Genomic DNA, 23,717 nt, shown 5'->3' with positions numbered 1-23,717 from the left:
TGAATATCAATCACTCCATGCTTGAGTGTAAGTGTTTTCACATTTGGCAAATCCTGGGTTCTTTGCTGCCTCACGAGGTTACAATAGATCGCTGAGGTTTACGTCGTCTTTATCTTCGGCCCACGGGTGGAACAGGATGGAGTACTCTTCGTGGGGCGAGTAATAGAACCGCGGGAGACCAATATTGCTATGGGTCTTCAATATACCAACGTCGATGAGGTGGATTTTTGGACCTTTCGTGATTCATGAAGCCACAGATGTGGTCATGAATGTGACTTTGGTACAATAACTGACCAGTAACGAGCGGTCAAACTTTCGAATGTCTTTGAGGGTGATCATACTCGAATAGGGGAAATTTTCGCTTGTCTTAGCACTGCCCATAATGCTTTTACGGGGTCATCTATAGAGCATTACGGTTTTCCACCGGAGAATTTTTCCGGCCGGTGGAGTCCTCACACTATGAGTCCCGAAATAGATCATCAGATGCCAAGCCTGTAAATTTGAAGCTTAAAGTCAAGCATGTTGTCCCAATTAACTATTGAAGGTTTCTTGGCAGACTGTCACTCATCATCCTCAAGGGGATCTTTGCATGCGCTCCATAAAGTTTTGCAACGCTAGGGTCTTGGCTCTTGAGACTGTGTTCTGTGCTCAAGATGAAACTGGACTCTTGCTTACTTCCCGCCCCACCCAATACGGGAGGGATACCGAGAATCATACTTTCATTACCTTATTCTTTGCCCGCGATGGCTCATTCTCTTCCACGTTAATCATTTCACCACAAAATTGAGTTTCTTCACCTTTAAATTGAATAATGGCTGTGCAAATTGCAATTTGTGCAACTCTGTTTCATTACTGGCACGTGCGTCTCATTGGGGGGGAGCGGGGATTAACCTAAACAATGTAGTCCTCATACATAAGATGATCTGGTACATGTGCGTTCTTCCCCATACTACATTCGCTTGTCTAGAGAAAATGACATTTCTTCCCACCACACAATGGCGTGAACGTGTCTGGCGTCAGACTTTAGCACTGATCGAGAAAAACTTCCTCCTGTTTCTCAGATCACCATGGGCAACTCTCTTTCGCGCATTGATCCTGCCAATAGTTTTCACTGCATTATTATGTTCCGGTGGAAAACTCACCAATATTTCATCCACGCCGACCGAAGGTGGAATTGCCGACTCTTCGCAGCAGATTAAAAGCCTGAAAGAAGCGCTGGATGGGGTTCCCCTCAAGAAACTAGTTCTTTGCCGGAATGGATTCAATGGAACGGAACTCAATTCGATCATAGAGACTGCGGTACAAGGCCTCAGTTCGGACAGGTGGGTTACTATTGACGACGTGGACGACTTGTATTACGATTGTCTACAATCACGGACTGGTATATCCAACTGCTTCGCTGCTGTCATCTTCACCTCATTCAATGCTACCAATGTGGATTATATCATCGCCACCGACAGTGCTACAAGCCTATCGAGTACCGACTTTGCAAAGCATGAATCGTTGAGCAACGACCGCCTCCTGCCACTGCAATGGGCTATCGATTCCAGCATTGGGAGCTTCACTAAAACGACTCCGCCATCGGAACTTCCCTGGTCTGGATATTTCGGGGACCAAGCGAGAGATTCAAGCTCACCACTTGATTCTGTATCTTGGTTTGTGGTAATTTACTACTTCGTCGCTCCGGCATTTCTCCTCGCTTTGATTGGTGTTGTCTACCATGCCAGTCTATTTGTGGCATCGGAAAGAGAATTGGGAATGACCGAACTTCTAGATGCACAAACTTGCACGAAAACACCTCGAATTTTCTCCACCATTGCTTCTTTTGTTGCAATTTACTCGCCGGGATGGTTCGTTTGCTCCATTCTCATGACCCAGCTTCTCTTCACGCGTTGCTCGGATGTCCTCCTCCTGTTCCTCACGCTAATAGCTGGGACATCTCTCACTGTGGTAAGCAAATATTTCCTGTCATCACATCAAAATCTTTCAGGAATCCAGACTTGAGGGACGTAATTCAAGATCTGTTTCTTTCAAGTGCAGTCTTTAAGACACATATTTTCATTTCCAGCTTCAGCTCCATAATCTTTGCTAATACTATTGCAGTGGTCACTGTTCTTATCCTCATTTTTCAGGAAAACCCAGCTAGCAGGACTTTATGCTTCCATTCTCACATTTACGCTGGCCTTCGGCACGGTAGCGTTCGCTTTCGGTGATAACCCACCTCATACCACAATCTCAATACTAAGTATCTTATTTCCTCCATTCGCCTACTCAACTCTCATCGGCGACATTGCGCGGGCCGAGGCGCAACTCACCAGCTTTTCGCTCCTGAAGTCCACGGTGTCCATCACGGCCACCTCTGATACTCAACATTTCACTCCCCAAGTCACCGGCTACCTGTATATTATATTCTTCTGTGCCCACATTGTGATTTATACCGCTGCGTGCTTTGCAGTCGACCACTACAAATGGAGTGTGAAAAGAACCTACGATGAGATTGATTCGTCTAGTGACGTTGCAGTACGTTGCACCGAACTTTCGAAGACTTTTGAAGCAAGCCGACGATGGTACTGGCCATGGAGCACCGTGGGAAGCAGCCATCTTGCTGTTAACAGTTTAAATCTTGAATTGAAGACAGGTTCAGTCAACTTCCTGCTCGGGCCAAATGGGGGAGGTAAGACGACGACGCTCAAATGTATCGCGGGCATTATACCTGCGGACAAAAGTTCTCGACTGGAGATCAATCAGAATGCCACGTTTTTTGGCGTTTGCCCCCAGCATAATGTAAAGATCACTCCTTCCAGTTATGTGCCGAGCTAATATTTGTAGGTTTTCTGGGAGGGACTGACGGTTTCCGAACACGTCAGAATTTGGAGAAAGATTAAAACTGGAGCAAGTGTGGTTGGAGGCGAAGATGATGTGCTTGCGGAGTGCGATATCTTGACAAAATCTAACCAAGCTGTCGAGACATTATCCGGAGGCCAGCAAAGGAAGCTGCAGCTTGCCATCGCATTTGTGGGAGGTTCCACAATGTGTTTCATCGATGAGGCTTCCAGTGGCTTGGTAGCTACAGCTAATCCAAAGTCTCAAACACTGCTAACAGGTTTCAGGATCCTCTCTCAAGACGCAATATCTGGAACATTATCTCTAATTGTCACTCGCGCCGTACCGTCTTGATAACTACGCATTTCCTTGATGAGGTAAGGAATAAGCCCAGATCTCAATTCTACTTACAATGCTAAATTTTCTCAGGCCGACATTCTCGCGGACAATATTTCTATCATCTACAAAGGAGGACTTGTGTGTACCGGCACCCCCACTTCACTGAAAGCCAAACACGGACTGGACCTCGAGATCCGCCAGATTGCGACAGAAGATGACGAAGGCTACGTAGAAGAAGATGAAGATGATGATGAAAAAATGCCTAAGTGGAACATGAAGACTTCTACTGAAGCAACAAAGAAGATTCTAGAATTGGAAGAGCTATCAGGTGGTTTATACTCAGTTACCTTCCCGACGCTAGAGCAAGTCTTTTTGAACGTCACCAATTCATCGCTGATGGATGGTAATGGCAACGGAGATGTAGCACTTGATGAACAGATATCTAGACAGGAGACTGAGCTCGAAGAACTGAACCCAGGAAGTGTGGAGGGAGTAACCCTTGAAGTTGGAACGCAAACCAAGCTATTTCACCAAGTAGGTTGCCAATTCGTCGGCCTGACTCTCGTACTAACCACATTCAAGATTCTAGTTATCCTGAAGAAACGCTACCTTCTAGCACGGCACAGCTGGATGAGTTATGGCATCGCTGTCGTAATCCCACTTGTCATTGCCGCTGCACTAGCCAGCTCGGTCGCCAAATTCGAAACTTTTGATACCTGTACACATAGAATAGATGTTACCATGCGAACTGCAAGCATGGCAGAGTCCATATCCTTGGGAGAGGGTTATGATGCTTACGATGTTCTCGGTCCTTTGGACACCCCTGATTTCTACAGCGCTGAGGACCTTGCACACTATACAATTTCTAGCATTGCTGGACCACCGGCTGCTTTTGATGGCGAAGCTCAAAATATACTTTATGTCGAGAACATGGCACGATATTTTGGGTCATTCACTCTTGAAAAGGAGGGTGTTACTGGAGAACAGAAGGCTCTAGCTACTCGTGGCAATGCATCTTCACTTACAGAAATGATTTCCATCATCAAAGATCACCACGGTGAGCCAGCATTTGGTGTTCTTGCTGATTCGGCCAATGTCACGCTCGTTCATCGAATGCATCCAGAATTCTCCATGGCGGGTATGAACATCATCACAAATCGACTTGCGAACTCCTCGACACAAACTGGAACGGCAAGGAAGGTCAAGACCACGTATCGCAAATTCCGACACGTCAAGTTTGAGCCCGACTCAATGTCAATTCCTATCTTGGTGTTCATAACACTTGGGTTCATATGTAGCACAAGTGTAAGCATCATGTATCCGGTATTTGAGAGGATCAATAATGTCAGAGCTTTGCAGTATTCAAATTCAGTCTCGGTAAGTTTCTCCAACGGCTTGAAGATCGTGTGCTTTTGTCTAACATAGAAATAGTCTGCAGCACTATGGACAGCCTATCTGATCTTCGATATGCACATTGGAATCATCACGTCCGTCATAACATGGGCAATTATATTTTCGGTCGGGAATAGCCGCGTCTGGTATGAATCAACATTCATCCTCTTTGCAATACTGCTATTCTGTATTGCGACTTACCTAGGGCTTTATCTCTGCTCTTTATTCCTCAGAAGAGCTGCGTTTGCAGCTGCAGTTGGCGTGCACATCGTACTAATGATTGTTTATCTCATCGCAGTAAGTGTCCCCCTCTTGATTTTGAATGATTCTAATGCAAAAAAGTATTACGTCAATGATTCCAAGGACCCTGTGAACGCATTCGACATAGCCCTCGATATTCAAGGCGTACTTGGTCTCACCTCGCCAGCAGCGAACCTACTCCGAACTTTCTTCATAGCAACCGATAACTTCGGCATCACCTGCGGCGAGACAGGGTGGTATGATCTGCATCCCATAGCATTTCAACTTTATGGTGGTGTCTACATGAACCTAGTTCTACAGATCATGTTCTGTAGTTTTGTGCTTACATATATCGAAACTGGAAGCTCAGCATGGTTTTTCAAGCTTCTCCCAAAAAGAAAGATGCCAGCGACTCCAGCACAATTAGACTTTGGTATCGAGGGAAGAGAGTCTCCGAACTTTGAACCAACAGCCGAGCACGATGATGATATCCCCCTCAAGGCTCTCAAAGGAAAAAACAATGTCCTTGTCCTCGTTGTCTCCAAGATAACCAAATTTTTCAAGTCGCTGCTAGCAGTACAAGAAATTTCTCTCACCATCTCCACGAATGAAACACTAGCACTTCTCGGTGCCAACGGCGCCGGAAAAACAACAACCATCAACATGATCCGTGGTCTCATCACTCCTGATCATGGCAACATAACTATAGATGGGATCAGTGTCCTCACTTCACCTCAACAAGCACGAATCCACACTGGTGTCTGCCCTCAAGATGACGCGATTGACGAGCTCACCGTCCGCCAAACACTAAGCTTCTACGCGAGTATCAAAGGTCTGCGGGACGTCAAGGGGAATGTCGACGGCGTGATGCGCGCATTCGGCATAGAAACCTTCGCCGACCGCCTCATTACCAAGCTATCGGGCGGTACCAGAAGGAAAGTCATGGTCGCGATCGCCATCCTCGGGAATCCGCGACTGCTGCTGCTGGACGAGCCGTCGACTGGGCAAGATGCCGGTGCCAAACGCGTTTTGTGGAAGATCTTGCGTTCGCTGAGTAACAATCGCGCGATTCTGATTACCACGCATAGTATGGAGGAGACGGAAGCACTGGCGACGAAAGTGGCCATTGTCGACAAGAAAATGTTGGCTTCGGGCACGACGTCGCAGTTGCGATCGCGCTTTGGAGGGTTTTATCGCGTGCGGGCGTCTTATGAGGTGGGGCGGGAGACGGAATTGGAGACGGCGCTTAGGGGCATGTTTGGGACGCAGGTGCGGAATCTCAAGTGTGCGTTTGGAGAGGTGGAGTTTGAGCTGCCGTATGAGAGGAAGATGATTGGGAGGATTATGCTGAGTATGGAGACTTTGATGGTGGATAAGGAGGGGGTGGCTGGGATTGAGAGGACGATGGTTGGGCATGATACGAGAAATGTGTCGAAGGTGTTGAGGGACTATACTATTTTAGAGCCATCCATGGATGATGTTTTCTTGAATGTTTGTAATGAGGCCGAGATTGGAATCTTGTAGAGAAATAGAAGATTTTTCTGTAGAGAGAATCAATCTCGAATTTACACCCAGGATATACAAGTTGTCCTAAATGTCCCCGCACTTCAAAGTCGAGGCTGCCATTAATCGAGGATAGGGTTGAGATTAATATAAGAGCTTGAATTATTAGACGCGATCTACTTGAACGTTTCTCAACCACCTCATGGGTTTTTCCCACCTCCTCTGCTTAACGAGTAAGAGTATTAAGTCAAGTTGAGGAATCTTATGGATTAATCCGCTGAAGTGCGTTACTAATAAGTATGAATTGGATTTTGAAGTGGGTTCGAAGCTCCTACCTGCAGTCTTACAATCTATAAAGCCCTCGTTCTGTCGGGCGTTCCTTTTGTGGGAGTCTATTAGTGAGGATGTAGACTCACAGAATGTATGTCGGAACATTCTATAAGAAAATACAGTTCTATGTCGAAATTTATCGACTAGAATTTTGAGGTTCGTGTGAAGTCAATTTGCTTGGGTCTTGCATTCATGGTATTTACTCCTCAACAATCACTTCTTCTCTTTTCTCTTCCTGTTAATGTTACAGATCCCGTCAACTTATCAACATTAAGACCATGGCTCAACCAGGGGGAGTAGGAGAGGAAGGAGAAACTTCCTCGATGTTTATGCTGCGTGTTATAGAAGTATGAGGGGAAAAGGGTTCACGTAGAGATTATACTATACAACAATGAGATTTTTTTAACTCATTAAGATTCCACCAAGATTCACAGGGAAGAAAGCGACAGAATTTGACTCGTCTTTTTGTTTCCATGTCTAATAGATAGTTGAATAGTGAGGGTCTACAAACAGATTACCATAAAAGATTTCTTACTCATCTTAATTCATCATGATACATTCAACAAGACAGAGGAAAGATCAAGGATTTTTTCCATCTTGATATTCACTTTCACAGAGAAGAGGCAATGATCAAACAATCCAAATCCACAACCTCTTCATTCCTCTCCCAACTCACCCTTCATACCCCTCCAAATCCCCTCGCCAACTCAATCAAAACATCACAAACGCGTTCCGGCTGCACAAGCTGCGGACTATGTCCCGTATCCATATCCCTCACAATCCACTCTTCCCCGGTACTTTGCATAAACATATCCTGAAACTGCAACGGGATCCCGGTATCATTGAGGGTTCGAATAAATGCGATCTTTCCTTTGAAGGATTCTTGATCCCAGGAGGCGCGTGGACAGGGTGAGTGCCAGGAGGCGTAGCTGGGACAGAGAGTGGAGTTTACGATGGCGTTTTGGAAGACGAGGGGTGTGACGTCGGAGTAGAGGGGAGGGCCGGGATCGGCGCAGGTGAGGATGCCGGAGGGTTCCTGGTGGGGGTATTAGGGGGAGATAGATGTCGAGGGAGGGGATGGATCATTGGATATTAGATTCTAGAGATACAGTTGGGGACAGTGTTTCCACCAAGCGCGAAAATGATTCTTTCACCTACCACTAAGTAGTTGTGAAAACGAGAAGATACTTCTTCACTTCTCCATCCCACCCGATACTCAAACAACCAAAGAGAAATCCTCAAGAACATCTAAGAATCCAAAACAATCGAGAGGAAAACCCAGCAAAAAACTCACATCAGGCGTAATATGCGGCGGAAGTGATCCACCCAACGCATCAACAATATTCCCTCCATCACCTCCTTTCACCAATAACGATGCGATATATATCTGTCCCAAAACAGATGTTTTCTTGCCCGCTGCTTCGCGATCTTTTTTGCCTAGTCCGTAGGCGGCGGCGCTGCCAGGGATACCGCTGTTATGGTGGGTTTGTGTTAGCTTTTTGTTCATTTTTCTTCCCTTGTGGTCTATATTTTTTATTACTTTCTCTTTCTTCTGAATCTTCTCTTCATCTCCTTCCTCCCCCAACTGCCAAGAGAAAAAAACATAACGAAAACGAAAACACACCTGTAAGAATGCATAACCATCACGATATCATGCCCCTCCGTATCCAAAATCGGTAACAACATATGTTCACGCACATACTCTGCATCCACCTGCGCGGTTACATTTTTTGCATTTCCAGGACCGGTACTAGGGAGAATTGCAGAGTAGACGGGGTGGCCGCGAGTGAGGAGGAGGTGCATGAGGAGGCCGTAGTGGGCGGGGGATTGGGAGGCTCCGGGGACGAGGACAAAGACGGGGGTGGAGGGGGGACGGGGCATGGTTGGAAGGGGAGAGGGGTGAGAGGGAGAAGCGAGGGTGTTGGGAATGGGATAGTGAAGGTTGAGGGTTGAGGGTTGAGGTTTGAGGTGGGAGCTTGGTATATAGATTCTCTACTTGAGACTTGAGAGTTAAGAAAGAGATAATAAAGAGGAAGGGAAAAGGTGAGGAGAGAAAACTCTTATATTTTGATATGAATACTAGGGAGATATCTTACAACTATCGATCCATCCAACCATTCATTCATACATACATAATATAACACAACATAACACAACACAACACTTCATCCTTAAGTAATCCACATCTTACCAACCGTTGGATAAATACATCCGAGTATAAACGAGAAACACAAACGAGTATGATTGGGTCGCTAATGGGTTGGTGAGTAAGTAGGTACCTAAGTGAATAAGTAATACCAACAGTACCAACAATACCAACAGTAGAGTATGTAGCCAAGTATCTAGGTATATAAAATACTGTTAGAACCTGTTGGTGGCGTGAAGTGATTCGTGAGTACATCAGGAAGTTGGAAACGACAAATCCTTATACCTCCCCCAAAAGCCAACCGATCGAAGCTCAAATCAGCATTCTCCATCTTCCATATTATCCTTCTCGCTCAATTCGAATCATACCTACATACAGATATAAATCGAAATCTCAACGATAAATCTCATCAAAAAAAAGAAAAACACATTACCCAAATCTCAAGTCCAGGTAATGACTGATTATTTCGTAGCAGATTATCAAAAAATTTGTATCTGTTATAAAACAGGGGTTGGTGCTAGTGTACACTAGCAAATGTTAGAAAGTGTAAGATATACTCTACAATCTGACCATGAGAATCTTTGAGTGCTATTAGACAATAAGCCTGATTATCAGCTTCGTAGAAAATAACAAAAACTCTCGTGTCTTTAGCCTGTCTCTGACTCTTTTGATCCTATTCTTGAAATAAAATAAAGAAACTTATAATTAAGCTTCTAATTATTTCTATATAAATAAATTTTTATTTTAAATTTTAAATAAACAGTTTGTCACAAAAGAAATATGCCTATATAAACTCAATTAGCTTAATACTATCAGTAATATCACTTTTAGTATAATAGTTATAAGCCCGGTATACATTTATAGCATAATAATATAATTCTTTACTTTATTATACTCTCTTATAATAGTTTTTCGTAAGCCCACTTACAAAAAGATATTTCAACAGACTTACATTAGTCATCTGATCTTAACCTATTAAAACTATTATAAGGACTCTACTCTATTGTCCCACTATCTCCACTCAGCCTATTAAATATATTCAAAAAAACCTAATACTAATTATATCCAATCAAAAAGAGAACCTAGATTTAGTATTATATAGAATTAGAAAGAGATTTGTATATATATAATGTTAGGGTTGATCCACTTTACCACTAACCCACAAAAGCATGAAGTGTTCCGAATGCTTTCGGAACAGTGGATCTACTATATAAACCCTGTCAGGTGGTCGCTCCCTGACACTTAACTTAATAAGACTAATATAAAGATTACTACCTATACTCAGCTAGTTAGCAATCTCGGGGGTATATTACAGAAGAAATATGCCTATATAAATCCAATTAGTTTAATACTATCAGTGATATCACTTTTAGCGTAATATAGTTTTTATATTTGATATAGTTTGTAAAGTTATTAATATTCTTACTTATACACGGACTACATAACCCAGCCGTAGTTAATACTCTCGCGAGTAACACGAAAAATGGTATACATATCCTTTTAACCTCAATTCACATCAATTACTATAACTTCAAAATTAATTATTAAATCATAATATAATAATATCAATTCGCCACAATTGCTATAAGGATAAAACGTATCCCTAATAGTATAATAGAATCCCTATTAAAACTAAAACCCAGGCTATATTTAATAAAATAATTAATAGAATTATTACTATTTTCAAAGCTCGAGTATTCAGAGTCTACAATATCGTACCTCGCATTGAATATCGATATTAATATAATCACAATCCAAGATATTTATATAATTCTATAATATATAAAAAAATTAAAGGAACAAAAAAAACCCTTACTTCTCGTAATATATATACTATAAAAATCATAATCCAAACGAAGGGTTTTGAGACTAAATCTTTCAATTAAAAACAATTAAAAAAGATGTATGAATTAGATAAATCCGGAAGGATTATTATACAAGCTATAGAATCTATAGAATATCGAAAATATATAGCTTATTATAAGAAATAGATTATACAAAGGATAGCTACCGCTAGACTCTAATTTACTCATAATATACTAGCTAAATACCCTAATCCAAAGGATTAAAAAAGAATTAGATTTTCTAATAAGTATTACTGGGATTTCGAGTCTGAAAAAAAGTATAGGATTATTAGAAAACTAGATTAAAGGCTCTGTCCTAAATATATTCAGTTTAAAAAAATAAAAAAGAAGGAATATTACAATAAACAATACTATTAGACAATAATAGGCTATAATTTTAAAAGTAATCTTATATATTACAATATTTCTGAAAACTAGAATAATAAGTTATTCTATAAGATTTATATCGATATTATATTGAATAGAAAGATAAAGTAATGATTAACTATATCAAAAGATTTCATACTCAAAAATAATAATAATTCAAAACACAACTATAAAAGCAAAAAGAATAATATAATAAAAAAATAAAAAAGAGATTATAATTTAGAAATCTATTAAAACTGTTATAATAATCCTGATCTCTCAATCATCGAAAATATTTGGCAAATTGTGTGGACAAGGGAATTCACTCAAAGGAATTCACTTCAAAGGAATAACTTCCATACAATGGCAATTGTATTAAAGGTATTAGGCGAAAGCGAAAGAGACTAGCTCTTTCAGTAATGCCTATATAAGGTCTACTATTTCCCTCATTTAGCTAGTTCCTTAGATTGAATACAAATAAATATTTAGGGGCCTACACATAATAGGAATCACATTTTCTGTATCTCTCTCAAACCAATACTAATTAGTGATATCACAAATTACTTAATTTATTTATTCGAAATATCTTTTCACTCTTACTTTTTTTACTTTCTGTTGTTAGTACCATGATGTTTCAGGCAAATGCTAGTGCTAATTTTAAGTAAGCTGGCAAGAAATCCGATTCTGATAAGAAACCCGATATTAGCAAGAAACCGGTTTTATTCGATAAATCCATTGGTATAAAAGGGTATGTCGATATAATAATCGATAATATTGATCCTTTATAAGTAGGTTTCAGTATTTCTCATTACAAAGGTCTAGATACAATTAATACTTTTTCTTATCCTCAGCCTACCGCTTCCTTTGATCCTTATATTCCTTCTAACAAAGCAATTGAAAAAAGAAAAGCTTAGAAAACTATAAAGGAATTAGAATTCAAAGGAGAACTTCAGAATTATTCTTTTCTAAAAAACCTTAATAAAGTTAAATAGTTCTATAAAGAATATACATTTAGATTGGGAATAAAGCATTATACTGATAAATACTTTCTTTTTAGAAAAACTGTATATTCGGATATAAGGATTATTAATATATTTCTTTAGGATATAGTTATATCTGATTTCGATTATATTTGTAAAGGTATATTAAGGAATATTAATAAGTTGATATTATATAACTTTTGTATAGTTTTGTAATATTATAAAGTTTATATTGATATTAATATAGATATCAAGAATGCTTTTATAGAAATATTTAATTATAACAAATATTATGATTGGATTACGAATCAATTCCTGAAATATTAGTCTAATGAAATACAACCATTCGTATCAATGAAATAGGCTCATCTTCTTATTGGACTCGATCTGAAATTACAAACCGAACCTCCCGAATCTCAAGATGGTAATACAGCTAATCAACTAACTTTGTTAAAATTTGGTAAAGTTATAGGTAGCTCAATAATAAAAGGATTAGTTTTATTTCAATCTTTATTCTAATTTGGGGATGTATAAAATATACCTTTACCAGATTTTAGGGTTTTATTGATTAATATTTTTATAGAATTATTTGATGATGATGATGATTTAGATAATAATGATAATGATAATAACTGAGGTGATAGAGGCGGTAAAGGTGGTGGCAAAGATAGTGGTAGAGGTAATGGCAGAGGTAATGGAAATAAGGGTTATTATAATCGTCTCAATTGCTAAAAAGATAATCAATACAATTAGAGTTGCTGTTTTATTAATCTTTCTAAGATCTATAGAAATAACGATAGGTATAAGGGTATTGATGATTTCTTTTAGTTGAAAATCTCTATATTTGTAGAGTATTGTTGTAGAATATTTGTATCAACTAAAATAATTTTGATAGTATTCTCTATTATGCTTTTAGGTGTTGCTAGAGACTTTTATTAAACTAACCTCAATACTTTTTCTAAGATATATGATGATGTATACAAAATGATGGTTAACAATTTCGAAGGACCTGAATATTAGCGAAATATACTTTTCAAGTGGAACAAAATCATTTTCAAAAACTATATTGAGAAGAATTTGATTAAGAAATTTCAGGAAATGTTTAATACAATAATTACGAATTTATGCTTTATTTAGTATACTATTCCTAGCAATATATGCAACTCCTAATTATATTATATTAGGATCTTGTCTGTATATAATAGTATTTCAAAGTATTATTTTACAATATATAATCCTTATTCAATTATTACAGAGCTTATTAACTAGATTAAACAAGCTATCGATTCTTATCGAAAAGCATTTCCGAAGCAGGATATATTGCCTGAGATATTCTTTATAGATTAATATTTCTATAATAATAAATCTTCGAGCTCCTTTTCCTGGAAACCTTATAATAAATATACTGGATGACAACCTTTTCCTGTATTGGCTGATAAGGGTAAGGATGATTGTTATTTTCCTGGTTGTAAGAAGAAGGGCTGTAGATACTACAAGTATATATAGGAGGAGAAAGATTGACTTAAGACGGATTATTGTATCAAGTATAGCAAACTTGATGATAAGAGTTTTACAAAGCAATATAAGCAGTTTGTTATTGATATCGAACAAAAAGATAATCAAAACAATAATAGTAATAATAATAGTAATAATAGTGATAATTATCTTATTAATCAATATCTTATTGATATAAGTGGTTCTGAAGGGGTTTCTAGAATATTTTTTATCTTTATAGATACTTGTGATGATTCTTTAGTAATAACTAATCTCAATAATACTATAAGTACTTATAAATTAATAATTGAGATATTTAGTATAAATAATAAGTGATATAGTGCTGATATATTCTTTAGCATTATAATCGATATGGGTGCAGCTGAGAGATTATCTATCGGATATAATCAATATTTGGTATAGAAAAAGATCGAGGATGTTGAGTACGATATAGCTATTGCTGGGCAGGTAACAATCCAGTATAGTATTGGAGCAACAACTTCCATCAGTTTGTTTTATATTGAACTTCTATTTGAGGAGGTAAAATAGAATGTGATGGAAGCCAATCTTCTATTCTTACTCTTTTTAGTTGATATGGATAGACTTAGGTTTAAGTATGATAATCTTGATAATGTTGCTATTATACCTAAAGGTGTTTATTCTGTATATCAACGATTTGGCTATACATTTCTGCTATGGAATATCAATATTGAGGGATTGATTAGTTATTCTGTTGATAGTAATAATTGCTATTTTATTAAAGTTGAATTATGATGAATTCATTGTTGGTTTGGCTATTCATTTATGTGCAAGTTTTATAAGATATTTAAATGCTTTGGGTATGATGAGGACTTTGAGGCGATCAAACAGCTTACTAAGTTTTGTTACTATTATTAAGTTTATGGTAAGTCGCCTAGCAGATTCAAATTTTCTTTATTTAATAAGGATTTTGAGTTCAATTATATTATATTTGTTGATATGCTTTATATTAATAATGATCCGATTCTGTATATTATTAATAAAGCCATATGCTTTTAAGCTATTCAATGACTAAACAATATATCTGTAAAGTATATATAGAATAAACTCTGGGAATACTGAATCGATATATATATTAATCTACCAGAATATATCACTTATAATACTGATACCAATTTTATTAGAAAAGAGTTTCAACAATATGTTATATTAATATTTATTTAAATAAAGATAGTCTTTATAGAAATACATTATTCAATTAATATTGTTAAAAGATTTTATACACCATTATACAGATCTTATGAAATTATTTATGAAAAAATTTATAAACTTAGTATTCACAAGGCAGCTATACTCCAAATGATTGTAAAGGCAATCAATGATACTATTGAACCTGATGGTTTAGTACCTACCTTACTCGTTTTTGGGATATTTCTCTATATAATTGATATCAGCCCTTCAATATCTATTATTCAATAATATATTATCATAATCTCTAAAGCTATGATAGAGGTTTGCAGATTATATAGTTCTATACAAATATAAGAGGCTTTGAATATATACAATAAACTCTCTACAATTGTACTTCATGATTTATTGCTGAATAACAAGATTTTGGTTTGAAGGGAGGGCAATGGAATAGTTATTAGTAAGTGGAAAGAATCTTTTTTATTTATTAGTATGGAAGGGGAGATATGTACTCTTAATCTACCTTATAAATCTACAAGGTTTAGATCTATATCAATAAAACTGTATTATAAGCGATTAAAAGCTAAACATATTAAGGAGATTAAAAAACTTGATTATAATATTGATTCCAAAGTAACTTTGCCAAAATCTGGCAAAATTATATTACCTTCTTTAACAATCATATATACAATAAACCCAGAGAAACCCCTCTTGGATTTATTCAAGAATAATCAGATTCCTATTTTGATATCTTTTTTATAAATGGTTATACCTCAGATTCGAGCTTATATATAAGATTACTATTTCAAATGTTTTACTATCAATCCCAAGGATTTCATTATATATAAAGAGTTCAGAAAAAAGGAAATTAATGAATTGATAGCTAAAGGTATATTCGAAGTTATACCACTTTCAGATATTCCTTTTAGCACATGTATTTTCAAGTTACAATTTGTTAATGAGATCAAAAATAAAAAAACGAATACTGAATTCCACAAGTCGAAATTAGTTATTCAAGTATATAATAATACTAATAAGATATCTGTATTAACATAATCTCCAATAATCCAATAATCGTATCAATGCATTCTAATCTCATTAGCTGCAAATATTCGAAAAACAGGCATAGAAGTATATATTCAAGATATCACTCAGGTGTATATTTAATCCATTTCGAACTTGCATTGCACTTTTTATGCCCATATTTCAAAAAAGATGGATCTACCAATCAGTATAATTTTATTAATTGTTAAACCATTATATAATGTTCCTGAGACAGGAAACCATTGATTCCGAATATATTATACTCATTACTATAAAAAGCTTAAGATACAACAATCCATGTATAACCTTTATCTATTGTATATTAATAATAAAGGGATTGGATTCGGTATTATAAAATTTCAAACAGATAATACACTTATTATTGGGGATAGTGCGTTTATATAAGCTGAGGATGAGCAATTCAAGCAGATTGGTTTTATGGCTAAGAATTACGAGGAACTTATTTACAATCATTTATTGAAGTTTAATAATATTACTCTTATACTTAAAGGCAATGACATTCATTTCGATCAGGAAAAGCAATGCGACAATTTGTAGCTTGTATTTACTGAATCCATAGATATACATAATATATATAGCAAAGTTTGAAAGTATGCTTTTATATATAAACAATATATTGTACAATAAACTTATGAAATATACATTATAACTATATACCAACCTAAAGCATCTTTCGATCTGTCTATAGCAGTATAGACAATCTAATCTAGCAAAAATAATATTATAATATTGAATAAATATATTAAATAGCAAAAAGAAAACTCTATTAGAGGACTCAAATATATACCACTTGACCTAGATTCATTTAAGATTATTGTTTTTGCTAATACTTCTTTTGCGAATAATAAGGATTATTCATTCCAAATAGATTATATAATCGTAATGATAGATAAACACAACAATACTAATATTATTTATTAATCATCTATCAAATGCAAAAAAGTTATATACAATATTTTAGCATTTAAACTATACAGATTAATTCAGGAATTTGATATTAATACAATAATCACTTCTACAGTTAACACCATTCTCAACAAGGAGATTCCATTAGTTTTATATACTGATTCCAAATCGCTATACAACCTACTCACAAAACTGAAAACAACTAATGAAAAGAGACTAATAATTAATATCATAACACTACATCAATCCTACAAGCAAAAAAAAATCATTAAAGTGATTTAGATTAATAATCCAACTAATCCGGCCAATACAATAACAAAAGAAAAGCCATATCAAACTCTTACTGATCTAATCAATACAAATAAAATCAATATCAAAACAATAAAATAAATAAAATAGGATTAGGAGAAAAGATTAGTTCTGCTAATAAAAGGTTAAAGACTTTAACCAATAAATAAAGGATATTTATAATTTTACAAATTTCTTTTCTGTTATTATATTTGAAGCCATAAAAAAGAGTTTCGAATATATAAACAAAGAAATTCACTCAAAAGAATTCACTTCAAAAGAATGACTTCCATACAATAACAATTATATTAAAAATATTAGGCGAAAGCAAAAGAGACTAGCTCTTTCAATAGTGCCTATATAAGACCTACTATTTCCCTCATTTAGCTAGCTCCTTAGATTGAATACAAATAGACATTTAGGGGCCTACACATAGTGGGAACCACGTCTTCCGTATCTCTCTCAAACCAACACAAATCCTAAAACAAATCGTTTAGAGACATACCCATTAAAACAATATAACTATATAAGAGTTTATAAATAAGGATTAGGAATAAATTATTATTGAATATATTAATAAACTAATAAATATTATACCTTAAAGATTTAAAAATATTATTAAAATGAAAGAATAGCTTATTGAATAATAAAAAAATAATCAAAAAAATAATTTTTAAAATAGTTTTTTTTTCAAAATAACTCATTTTTAAAAAGAATTGAATTATAATATTACCTTATATCAATTATATAATTATATCACTCAAAACAATATTCTATATAATATCGATATTAATTTTTTTATCTTATACTGAATCTTAAAGCTTTAAATATAGCAAATTTAAAAGTCTTTATCAATAAAAGTGAATTGATCCTCTGTAATGAATTATTCTATGAATATTGCATTTAAAATTATAAAACTTACATAGAATTAATCTCTAATATTAAATTAATAAAACTACTATATTATTCTTATTATAAATATAAAAAGTAGTAATATTGAATTAATTGAAAAAGAGATATTATTCTATTAAATGAGAATTACGAATTTGTGTATATCATTTTTCCTGTCACCCGCGAGACACTCTAGGGGCTCACTCTGAACGAAATAAATAGCATATCGAAAAAACCACAGTATTATTCCAGAATTGGATAATAATTCGCAAACATAAAATAAAATAAATAAATTGAAGAGGTATTATAATTTATAAGATTGTGAATAGATGTTTTCAATTCAAAATCAAAATATTGATTTTTAATTTAAATAGATAATTTTGAAAATAATCCTGTTTTTTTCGGTGTGCCGTTTATTTCGTCCAGGGTGAGAGGGGATAGAGAGAACCTCGATACTTTTTTCTCCTTCTCTGCCAAGAATTACACATACGTATACAAACAACTAATACCAGTGCATCTGTAACCTTACTCCATTCATATCCTCCCACCAAACAGTGGATCACTCACTCACTCTCCACAAGCCATCCTCGAGCCATCGAGCCATCCAAGCACAAAACAAAATCCACCGACCCACCCACACACCCCGCTCCACCAAAACTTCCCTCTCGCTTTTCACCTCAAAACACCACTCAGCCCAAACTCCTCCCTTCTTTACCCCGGACAAAAACCCAGCTTCCAATAATAAACTGGAATCAAAAGAGCAAAAGTCAAGTATTCCGAATCCGGGAATCGAACCCGGGGCTACTCGGTACCTTATCATGTGATAATGAAAGCGAGTTATGTTAACCCCTACACTAATTCGGATGGACATTTGATAGAAAGAAGGTCGATATTCATGTATATATTTAAAACTAAGACTGTGAGTGGGAAAGATGGAAAATATAATGATGATGATCTCAAGTAGTGGAAGAAGAAACAGAGATATATCCAGTATGTGATAGATAGTATAGGACAATGTGACCATGTATATATAACATAATCAGAAGAGTTCAAAAGTCAAGAGACAATCATATGACCATGTGTCAATCAATGTACCTATAGATCAATTAGCACAATTCGAATTGTGAGTACTAGGTAGGTAGGTAGGTAGACTCTTCTCGACCTGTTTCCCCTCCTCCCCTCCTCCTTCCTCTCCAAAGTCTTCATATTGTGTGAACAAATAACAGCTATATATTCATTTATAACACAATTTTACAATCCACTCCATACATATAGCTATCCATAAGAGAGACTACGCATTCTCCATATTTCATTCCTATATAAAAAAGGTAGCTGCACAACCTCACCCAATTTTCTCATCCAAAAAATCTTCAAGATAATGATTAAATTCAGTCCAATACAGATATGAATGCAAACACTAATCTAATCCCTCCCCTTCCTCCTTCCCCAACCTTCGCTTCCCCTCCAACCCCTCCACTCTCATCACCCCTAAACAAATCATCCACAAACCCACGGCCTCTCGTTCAACCTCCTCGTTCAAGCCCCCTCGCCTACTCACACTCACACTCTAATCATTCAAAATTCACATCACCTCACATAACACCATATTCTATTCTTTTCTACACCTCTTCCTCTACTTCCTCGAAATCATATCCATACATAATTATGTACCCATCTTCCCCCATCCCCTTTTCATTTTCCCTTTTTCCTTTTCCCTTTTTCCTTTTCCCTTTCCTCTTGTTCCCAAACCTCATATTATCTAATATCTCCTTACCCACCTAGATGATATAAAGCTCGCATTCCTAGACACACATCGATCCATCACATCAACTCACACTGGGACTTTGTCCAAGTATCAGTATACACATAGACTCATTTCCTTATTTCTTCATCTGTTCTGTTCTTTCCAGATCTATCATTTCTGTATTTCTCTCTATACCCTAGTCCAAGATCCATGCACTTAAACATTTAAACATATGAACATCGAACCCCAATGCATGCTATGTAAGTAGGCAAATAAAAACCCCCAAAACCCGATATTCTATTGAAGGAAAATGCCATTCTCGAGTGATACCAGACCAGATCATGACTTCAATAAACTGCCATTTCCTCATCTCAACCCCGCTTCCCTTCCCAGCCCATTCACAATCATCCCTTTCCCTTCCCCTTATAATTCGGCTGCCTCTCATAAGCATTGGGACTTCTTTTTCTTTCTTTGCCCTTTCCCTTTCCTTTCCCATGTCCACATCCATCTCCATGTTGATGATCGTGATCATGATCATGTCCACCACCTTTTCCTCCACCTCCAGAAGGTTTCGCACTCCCATCATCATCATCACTACTACTATCATCGCTATCACTCGAACTCTCATCCGAGGACTCATCGATAGCTCGAGGAGCGTGGTATATACAACAAACTATTAAATTCTCGTTAGTTCACCATTCCAAAAAAAAGGTATCAACCATTTAGATTCCACCTCTTCCATTTCTTCCTCCAAGCAAGATCCACAAATCACAAATCCTATAGATCCCAAGAGAAACAGAAAATGAATTGAAATACCTTTACTCTTCTTCCTCCCCAGCCCTTCATTATCCACCACATCTTCCGCCCACTGAATCCTCCTACCTCTTCCTAAACCCGTTTCTCCATCCGCACTACTTTCACTTTCTGTATTTGGTGCACCTCTCAAACGTAAAACAGGAGCATTTGTATTCGATTGTGATTGCGTGATTGTTAAACTTCCGCGGTTCTGTGGAGCCGTTTGTGCTTGTCCTTGAATCCGGGTTTGTGTTCGGCCTACTGGAGGGGTAGAAGTTGAAGCCATTGTTATGGCGGGGTCGATGAATTATTTGGAAGAAATTTCGTATGCGTGAGAGACTGGATATTGGGATAGAGTAGGTAGGTAATTTTATTTCGATGATTGTGCAGAGAGTGGTTTGAATGTAGGTTGCTCGCAGATATCTTCTTTTCCTTCTTCCTCTTATTCCTTATTCGTCTTTACTACCACTTCTCACGATAAATAGGTATCGTAATAAACCCACTTCACAAATTCTCGCAATCTCCTCTTCGAAAGTCCAAGGGTTCTCCAGATTCTCAAGAATCTGATGCCGTCTGCTGGTATTCGATAATCTCCCTTATTCCCGAGGTCTTTGATTTAGAATCACGTCCTCGTCTTCCTATCCTATGATATAGTACCGTGTCGTGTCGTATCGTGGCGTATCGTATCGTATCGCATCCCACCAAATCACACCCTCCGCCGTATCTCTCACCCAATAAATCTTCGTCGCAGAAACTAGAGTCTCAGAACCGCGTAGACGCAATCGCAGACACAGACGTACAATGTCGCCCAACTTCTTCCAAATCCCTCACAAGTCCTCTTCAAAGTCCGCGACACAAATCTCTCTACTTTGTATAATTCTTTCGCTCTTTTCTTCGACTTCGTCTTTGTCCTTGTCTTCGAGATTCGGTTTCGAAAGATATGCGACGAGTTCAAGTCCTCGAAGTAGGTAATCGAAGTAATCTGATTCTTCCCTGAACTTCTTTCCTTTTCTTTCCTTGCGTTATTTTCTCCTCTCTCGTTGTATTTTCCTTATTTCTTCTTCTTCTTCTTCTTAATCTTTTTATCCCTCTATCAGCTCAACACATCAAACCACCTTTCAAATCCCCCAAAGTAAGTGGAAGAAGCAAAAAGTATCTAAAGGTTAACTCAAAAGAATTCTAATTTCAATCCTAATCTTCAGCCCCACGTATGCAAATCTCTAAATCTCTAAATCTCAAACTCAAAATTTAAACTTTATCTGTATCCTCTTGAGACTTCTGTCATCATCATGTCATGTCATGTCATGTAAATCAACCAGTCACATAAATTATTCATCATCAACCCCTCCCCTCGTACAAAAATATCCGAGGCTAGGTAAGCCTGAGGCTGAGGCTGAGACTGCGCTGCTGAGTTATCTGTGGGGTCGTGATTTAGTACTCCACCTGCAGCTACATATAATCTTACTAACTTACAAAACACTTAAAAAGAAAGAATAATTTCATCTCAATAAAATTCACTATCATATTAGATATTATTAAGTATTAAAATAAATATAATATATTAAAAACAAACTAAAATACTTGAAATTTAATAGTTATCTTTTGATATAAATTTCTACTTTGTTTACTTATAAGCTATTCCGTAAGTCTATACTCCTACTAATAATCTTTTATCGAAATAAGAAAGAAAAAATCCTCTTTTAATAATATAGATATTATCTTATTAATACTCAAATAAATACAAATTACTATATCTAATTTCTAACTTAAAAGACTAAGAAAAATCTTGGAATAATAGTTAGAATAAGAGTTAGATAATTAGTACTTATTCATGAACTTAATGATAACTCCTATAAACAATCGCTTATTCTTCTCGTGTGCGTCCATAACCTCTCAACTGGTCTCGATAAATAGTATGCGCATGAAGCCTCAAATCCCCGTATTCATCATTGGTCTGTGGTGCGCTGCTGAATGTTAGCTTCCTACACCCGACCACGAAGTGATGATTTGAGAAATCTCCAAGAGAATATTCTCATATACTTGAAATCAGAGAAAAGGATGAGAGTAAAATATTACTTACTATTCCACCCAAAGATTTGGGCCCTTGATGCGGAAATAGGACTCGCCGTTCTGGTTATCCTCCTTTGTGGTGGGACCGCTCCACGCAAAGTAAGTTTCGTTCAGACCAGCTTTGATCTCAGCCAAGCGGGGCGCGTAGTGGACTGGGTTGAGAAGGCCAGCCCATTCAGACACGAGGTCGACAACCAATGCTTGCTGGGCTTCGGTGAAAAGGCTCACACTGACACCTTCGGTGATGTACTCTTCGCCATCGTGACCAGGTCCAAGAGTGAGGGTGCTCACATCATGAGTAATGTTGGCTTGTGCGAAGAGGCTGTCGTCAAGAGACCCAACCAGAGAAAATGCGATGTCATTCTCTGCCGCCAGCACGCGTTTCGTGACGTTGTTGATGGCTGGCAAGCAGCCGGTCAACAGTGGAGCGATGACGGCCTTACTACCGTACATGGCCATGTTTATCCCAAGATGATGTCCGCCGAACTGAATCATCCAAAGAGACGTCAAACTAGGCTCCCCGAAGAAGCCTAGCGTGTAACTTCCCAACCCAGCTTCATAGTCCACACCACGGTCCTCCTCGACTTGGTCGGCGTTCATGATCTCCTGAACCTTGTTGTAACCATCTTCACTAAACATGACGCGTAGCAGGTTCAGAACCGCTTTCTCTTGCGTGTCCGTGAAGTTGTCGCGGGCCAAACCAACGCGATCAACGATGCCGACGGGGTAGTTGGTCCACACCGACTGACCGAACTGCTCACCGGCAATGCCGCCAGTGGTCGCCGATCCGAAGTAAACGGGCGTTGCGTTCCCGGCTGCTTCGTAAGGGTACACCAGTGATGCATTCTGCTCCGCGGTGAGAAGGCCTAGGAGAGTGTTGGCAGCGTCGACAATGGCCATCGATTGAGTAGTACCATCGTCGACTTGCCTAACTGCGTGCGACTTCGAGGGAAGTGATTGCACTAGGGTGCACAAAGCAAAGAGAGAAATTCCGAAAAGCATTGTAAGAGCCTTTTGTTGATTTGACGGATTCAAAGAAGTAGACAAGAATGAACAGTGAAGGCAAGTAGAAGATGCAAGCGGGAAGGAAAGACTCAGCTGTAGTTAGCTGTCCTGAAGTTAACATCGATAGAACATGCATCGCCTTCCTTATATAATGCAAATGTTGTTACCCTGGGGTTCTCTCATGGTAGGTAAAAACTGTTCATAGACAGCCAAGAAACGTTCCTACCGGTATTACGCAGCCATCGGCGTATGCAGACAAGGCTTTGCAAATTAGAAGAGTCAAAAGAGGGCTCGATTTACTTGGCGTCGACATATCTAGGTTGATGTAC

At 37.4% G+C, this 23,717-nt stretch overlaps 4 protein-coding genes across 4 annotated transcripts; 1 reads left to right on the top strand and 3 right to left on the bottom strand.

The window, feature by feature from the left end:
* Positions 1-972: 972 nt before the first annotated feature.
* On the top strand, positions 973-6,318 carry EAE98_007980 (uncharacterized protein; the record flags this gene model as incomplete). Its single annotated transcript, XM_038955603.1, has 8 exons — positions 973-1,950; positions 2,104-2,784; positions 2,830-3,063; positions 3,111-3,200; positions 3,253-3,696; positions 3,745-4,539; positions 4,594-4,851; positions 4,897-6,318. The coding sequence occupies 8 exons, from the start codon at positions 973-975 to the stop codon at positions 6,316-6,318; spliced, it is 4,902 nt and encodes a 1,633-aa protein (XP_038807897.1).
* Positions 6,319-7,306: 988 nt separating this feature from the next.
* Positions 7,307-8,508, bottom strand: EAE98_007979 (uncharacterized protein; the record flags this gene model as incomplete). The annotated part of the gene is made up of 3 exons (XM_038955602.1): positions 7,307-7,663; positions 7,922-8,099; positions 8,252-8,508. 3 exons carry the CDS (start codon positions 8,506-8,508, stop codon positions 7,307-7,309), a joined length of 792 nt encoding a protein of 263 aa, XP_038807896.1.
* Positions 8,509-19,922: 11,414 nt separating this feature from the next.
* Positions 19,923-20,599, bottom strand: EAE98_007978 (uncharacterized protein; the record flags this gene model as incomplete). Its single annotated transcript, XM_038955601.1, has 2 exons — positions 19,923-20,191; positions 20,335-20,599. The coding sequence occupies 2 exons, from the start codon at positions 20,597-20,599 to the stop codon at positions 19,923-19,925; spliced, it is 534 nt and encodes a 177-aa protein (XP_038807895.1).
* A 1,578-nt stretch (positions 20,600-22,177) lies between these two features.
* On the bottom strand, positions 22,178-23,385 carry EAE98_007977 (uncharacterized protein; the record flags this gene model as incomplete). Its single annotated transcript, XM_038955600.1, has 2 exons — positions 22,178-22,277; positions 22,394-23,385. The coding sequence occupies 2 exons, from the start codon at positions 23,383-23,385 to the stop codon at positions 22,178-22,180; spliced, it is 1,092 nt and encodes a 363-aa protein (XP_038807894.1).
* Between the last annotated feature and the right edge of the window lie 332 nt (positions 23,386-23,717).

The sequence above is a fragment of the Botrytis deweyae genome (genome assembly GCF_014898535.1).
Source record: "Botrytis deweyae strain B1 chromosome Unknown BDEW_020, whole genome shotgun sequence".
Lineage (NCBI taxonomy): Eukaryota > Fungi > Ascomycota > Leotiomycetes > Helotiales > Sclerotiniaceae > Botrytis > Botrytis deweyae.
The sequence above is the reverse complement of the archived record's forward strand: the minus strand, read 5'-3'. Positions and strand labels throughout refer to the sequence as shown.